This window comes from Musa acuminata, chromosome BXJ1-5 (assembly GCF_036884655.1).
Source record: "Musa acuminata AAA Group cultivar baxijiao chromosome BXJ1-5, Cavendish_Baxijiao_AAA, whole genome shotgun sequence".
NCBI lineage: Eukaryota > Viridiplantae > Streptophyta > Magnoliopsida > Zingiberales > Musaceae > Musa > Musa acuminata.
In genome coordinates this window covers 23,185,511-23,191,675 of record NC_088331.1, presented here as the reverse complement: position 1 = coordinate 23,191,675, position 6,165 = coordinate 23,185,511, and the positions used below count along the sequence as shown (strand labels likewise).

Below are 6,165 nucleotides of genomic sequence, written 5' to 3'. Positions count from 1 at the left end.
TAAAATGGTTAAACAACTATGTCCATGAATGTTCCAAGGTTCACTGATTCCTTTGTTGTAGCTATTGCTTAGAGAAATGAAACTGTTTGGCCAGTGGGGGTGGGCTCCTATTGTCTCCATGGGTCCATGGGAAATGGATGATCAAAAATAGGGCTCGGTCTTGGTACATTGTTGCCTTGAAGTGGCACTTCTCCTACCCTTAATTTCCTCCTCACCACCTTTTTTTTTTTTTTTCTTATTTTTTTCTCCTTCTCTTTTATATACACTTCCATTGGGCATCCTTCTCCTTGTGCTCTGCCATCTCTCCCCTCCCCTACACTTGGTTCAGCAATAAAAAGAGAACAAAAGAGAATCCGAGAAGCTTCTGTAGCCATCAAGATCATGTCAGGCAGAGGTAGGAGGATAACAGATGAGGAGATCAATGAGCTAGTCTCTAAGCTTCAGTCACTGCTCCCCGAGTCCCGCCGCAGGAACATAGGCAGAGTAAGGGCATGAAACACCGATTGAGTCTCTCTTCTTGTTCACATCCACTCATGCAATGAAGGTGCACTGGATATTGCAGGCATCTGCATCGAAGCTACTGAAGGAGACATGCAGCTACATCAAGAGCTTGCACCGAGAGGTGGACGGTCTGAGCGACCGGCTTTCCGGCCTAATGGCGACGATGGACAGCGACAGCCCTCAGGCCGATATCATTCGGAGCCTCCTCAGGTCCTAGGGAGAGTCAATACTGTCATTTTCATCCTTGTTTAATTTAGTATCACCCCCAGGAGATCTGAGGGTCATACATGGTGTCCACAGTTTCTGATGTGTGTTTGTTTATCTAGTTCACCGGTACATGCGTTTGATGTTGTTGCAGCTGCTCTACCCACCCTCGTATGATTTGTGCATTTCTGTGGCTTGAGTGGTTTCTTACATTTCATGATCACACCAGACGGGAGAAAATATCATGTACTAGGCTTCTTAACTGCTTTAATTAATCATTGGCTTAGAGTTTCTGTTTGCATCCATCCATGGTAGGTTCAGTTTCTCCATGACTGGGCTACTTGATCATGTGCTCTCGTTGATGCTTGCGGATATTTCACGAAAATGAACACACCATGTGTGTTGATTAGGAAGGGAATATGGGGAGTTCAGAAGAATTGCAGGAAAGAAATCTAGATGTAATTAAATTAAAATCCAGAATTATTATATTATATTATTTTGTCTAGTTCTTGATAATATAATCGGATTGTTCACTATGCGAAAAAGCTCAAAATTTCCTCAACTTATCTTCTTACGACAGATGCAAAAGCCTAAAATTATATATATATATATATATAGAGCAATTAATTTTCCAAAATCCTTATTGATCAATAAAATATGTCAATCAAGTGTCTTTTCTGCGAGTAAAATTGTTAATAATAAAAAATTGTGAAAATAATTAATCTCAACAAAAATATTTATATAAAATTAGTGACTCCCCTCCGATAAAAAAGAAAATGAAGAATGTTTTATTTTGATGTTCGGTGTGAACAAGCTTGATAAGGAACGACTGGCTCACAGCTAATCAAATCCGTTAACATCGATCAAAATGAAAGGCTTTCACGAAACGAGAACAACGATTGCAACAAACGATATAAAAAAAAAAATCTAAAATAAGAATGATGTGTTCCATATATTAAAAATTATGAAATTGAGAAAGTCGCGATGGTCTGCTCTGGCTTTTTCATGGAAACTGCATCAAATTGTTGTACTTGCAGACGATACATTATTATATCATGTAACATAGGAGGCAAAGATTTGAACTACTAATGTTAAGCTCGAGTTGTATCCAGCCACCATTGCCACTGTTGGTCACACACGATGTTGGCTTCAGGTTCCGAGTGGAGACAAGAAGGCAATCCGGTGTCCGTGCGACGAGGAAAGAGACCGGTCGAAACTGTGGGTGCCACCCTCTTTGAGCCCCGTCGAGCGAGCATGGCTCGCGGAAGTCGATACCCAAACGAACCGGACGATTAAAGCCGGCGAGGCGGATCTCCTGTCTCGTCCCCGGCAAGAACCAGGGTTTTCCTTGCAAAGCTGCCCGGCTCAGCGGTTGGGATGTCGTCACGAAGCTTCTTTCTGATGTCAACCGTTGCAGCGGGAGAGGAGAACCTGTTCTCTGCCTCCGCCGAAACAGGGGAGCTAAATCTGCCCTCACTTAATTTTGATGGTCCCGAATGCCTAATTATTCGTTTCATTCCCCCGCATAATATAGATATGGCTATATATCAGCTGATATAGATTTTTGGGATTGTAAACGAGGGGGTGAATTAGTGCTTTAAAAAATTATGAAGATATGAAAACTCATCGGATAAAAACCATATCGAAAATATATTTAACTTAAAAATATTCGTATGAGTAGTGAGTAAGTAAATTAGTTTGTAATAATAATGAAAAACATAATACAAATCGATTTATAGTGGTTCGATCATCCCGATATACGTTCACTCTCGATTTCTCTTCACTCAAGGTCACCGGCTTTAACTACTGATCTTTTTTTCAATTGGCGAAGATCATGATGAATCTCGGATTTTGATGATAAAACTAATTGATAAAGTTATGATCTAATGTGCGTTTAAGTGAAGAAAGACTAGCTTCAAACAGGGAAAGACAAATCGATTAAAGAAGTGGAATCAGTGGTTGAGCTAAAGAGAACATGTTAGAAGATTGAACGTTGGGCTGGAGGATCGGTCGACGTGTTGGCAAAAGGTCTTCGTGCCATGAGTTCAAGCATCGAGCCAAAAGATCGGACATTGCGCCAAGAAGATCGGATATTGCAGAAGGTCAACATGTCGATTGGAAAATAAGTCGAAGGGGAGGATGATGTGCCAAAGGATCAAACGAAGTGCCGAATAAACCAATAATATGCTAGACAACAAAGGATCCATTCTTTATAATAATTTGTCTAGATCGAAGTAGTTTAAAGGACTAATTGAGTTAGTTTCGGATGTAACCATGCCAACTCAATTAGGGGCCAACCGGGCCTGAGTTGGGATTGTTTTGGGCGAAGTGGAAGGCCCATTTAGTAACCCTTAGCTAGCCCAGGCAGTGGCACCCCCACGGCTGGCGGTGGTAGGCCTTGGTGGTGCATCACTTGAGGCTTAAACTCCCAAGTTGTTTGGGCAATGATACTGCTTAGACTAGCGGTGGTATCACCCAGTGTCAATGTTAAACTAGGTGATGGTACCACCTAGTGTTAGATTGACAAATGATGGTACCGCCAATTGTCAGTTTGGCAGGTAGTGATATAACCCAATATTGGTGATGGTACCGCTAGTACCTCGGAGACCCGAGATGAGACCGTTTTGACTCTAAATTTGAATCCATTTGGGGTCTATAGATACTTCACTCATCCCTTTTTAGTTAAGATAAGAACTTGAACAAAAATAGTGTGAAAACTCTATTGTAATTCCATGAGAATTCCCCTCTAGCTCTAAGTTTCAGTTTTAGTTTAAGAGAGGGGTGAGTAGCTTGTAAAAGTTATCTCCTGAACTTGTGAAAATGAGAAAAGAGTTGTAAGAGGGTAGTTGATCTTTGGCTATTGAATGAAGATCGGTAGTGGAAGTCGGTGACCTCGAGTAAAGAGGAATTAAGAGTGGACGTAGGTCACGACGACTGAACCACTATAAATCCATTTGTATTTATTTTATGCTTTTTATTCTTATTACAAATTGATTTACTTATTCACTATGCTTACGAATGCTTTTAAGTTAAACGTCTTTCCAATACGAATTTTATCAAATGAAGTTTTTCGAATCGACATAATTTTTACGTAAGTACTAATTCACCATCACCCCCCTCTTAGTACCGATACAGTCTTAACAGTTGGTATCATAGTCAAGTTTCTCTCTGTTTGGTTTAACACCGAAGAAAGATGACTTTTTTCGACTTTCAAGAGGGTCACTCTATCATTCGTCTTCTTATGCTCAATGAGACGGACTACACATATTGGAAAACATGAACGAGAGTTTTCTTGCTTTATTTAAACTTTGATTTATAGAATATTATCGATATGATTTTCAACAACACTCTAAACCTATGAACGAATGAAATGATTTTGAGAAAAAAATATTTTCGTTAAATGCAAAAGCTATGAATGCTTTGTTTTTTGCTTTGGATAAAAATGAGTTTAATTGTATTTCGACTTATGAAACTACCCGTTACATTTAGCACACTCTTCAAATTACATGTGAAGGCACAAGTAGAGTTAAAGAATCAAAAATTAATCTTTTGATGCATAGTTTTTGTCACATCCTGGATTTATATATATATATATATATATATATATATATATATATATATATATATATATATATATATATATATATCTTTCCACACATTTAGGCCAAATAGATAAACATCACTTTATTCATCATTCATAAACATTTATTACAATTTATTTATTACAATCCATTTATTCATCGAATCATAAATAAAAAGGTAAACATAGTGATGTTAACTTCAAGAATCATCCAAGTGGCTCTACCTAGCGGTAGAGGAAGGTCTGCTCTCCACTGGAATCCGACTTAGTACTAGAGGGAGGCTGCTCTGAAAATCAAAAACAAAGAAAATTCAGCAACGCTGAGTAGGAACCCCAAAAGTCAACTCAAAATGTATACATGATCAAAATTCAATCAATCATCCCATTGGCGTATATCCAGTACCCGAAGGAGCACTCCCCCAACAGCGGATGGAGAGGCTTTATCCTACGGGATGAGTTTGTGTTCTCCCAACAACGGATGGAGGCAAACTCATATCACACTCCCAACAGCGGATGGAGTGGTGTCCCACACCCACCAAAGTGGGGACACGTTCCTCCCAACAGCGGATAGAGGAACTGTCCAGCCGCCACGTCTGACGACCTGCTAATTCCCGAAGGGAATCGCCCTACCTGCTCTCGGCAGGAAAATAATATAATCTCACACTGGTCATGTCCATTTCGGGATGAAATAACATATTTAAAACATCTCTTTCAAATATCATCAATATCAAATAATATAAATTAGCCCTCAATTGACTTGAACTCTAGTTTAATCGATTCAATTGAACTCGATTTATTAGAGCCTAACTGAACTGATCTCTAATCCTTATTTAACTGGTTTGGAACCACCCTAGACTAGTATAATTTAGACTAGATTAAGTTCAATTTAGGTTAAACTAACTTGAATAAGTCAATCAATTCGGAATCACCCTGAATTGATCTAGACTAATCAAGTTTAGTTTAGTTCAATCAATATTTGGGTTCAAGTTTAACAATAATATTAGGCTAGATTGAAGTTCAATTTAGGTTAAACTAACTTGAATAAGTCAATCAATTCGGAATCACCCTGAATTGATCTAGACTAATCAAGTTTAGTTTAGTTCAATCAATATTTGGGTTCAAGTTTAACAATAATATTAGGCTAGATTGAGCCAGTCCATCTACTGGTCATGTGCATTACATCACATACATCATCATAATAAAAAACATATGCATCATTCCAAATCATCATGGTATTAATCTATCAACTTCGTTTAGTCTTAATCTTGCCCACTTTCGATGTGGGACTAATCAGGGGTGTTACAATCACCCCTACTCAAAGGCTTGATGTCCTTGTCAAGCCCCAACATAACCCAGATCAAACCCTAGCATAGTGCATGTGAGGCGTAGCCCAGTGGTGGCTCCACGTCGTGACGAGTCCTCTGACTCCGTCTACGGGTAGCCCTTTCTTACTCGATTTTAGTCCTCAACGGCGGACCAAAATACTTAAGCGGGAGTTAACGTAGTACACTCATCAGACCCTTATCAGCTAATCATACACATTCCCTACTTCCGATGTGGGACTAATGGGATGTTACAGTTTTAAATTGTTTCAAATTGAACCAAGGGAAACTATTAGAAACATGTACACCCATTTTACGGATGTCATCAATGATTTAAAAGCACTTGGTAAAAGTTTTTTCTGATTTTGAACTTGTTAATAAAATACTAAGATCCCTTCCAAAAAGTTGGGATCCAAAAGTGATGACAATACAAGAGAAGAGACTAAGGACTTGAATAATTTTCTAATGGAAGAACTCATTGGATCTTTAATGACTTATGAAATGACATATATTGCACATGATGAATATGAGAATAACCTTCTAAAGAACAAAAAGGAT

The 6,165-nt window shown here is 38.7% G+C and overlaps 1 protein-coding gene across 1 annotated transcript; it reads left to right on the top strand.

Moving 5' to 3' along the window:
- Positions 1-235: 235 nt before the first annotated feature.
- Positions 236-862, top strand: LOC135675030 (transcription factor ILI3-like). The gene is made up of 2 exons (XM_065185290.1): positions 236-483; positions 563-862. Exons 1-2 carry the CDS (start codon positions 382-384, stop codon positions 716-718), a joined length of 258 nt encoding a protein of 85 aa, XP_065041362.1. The 5' UTR covers positions 236-381; the 3' UTR covers positions 719-862.
- Positions 863-6,165: the final 5,303 nt, after the last annotated feature.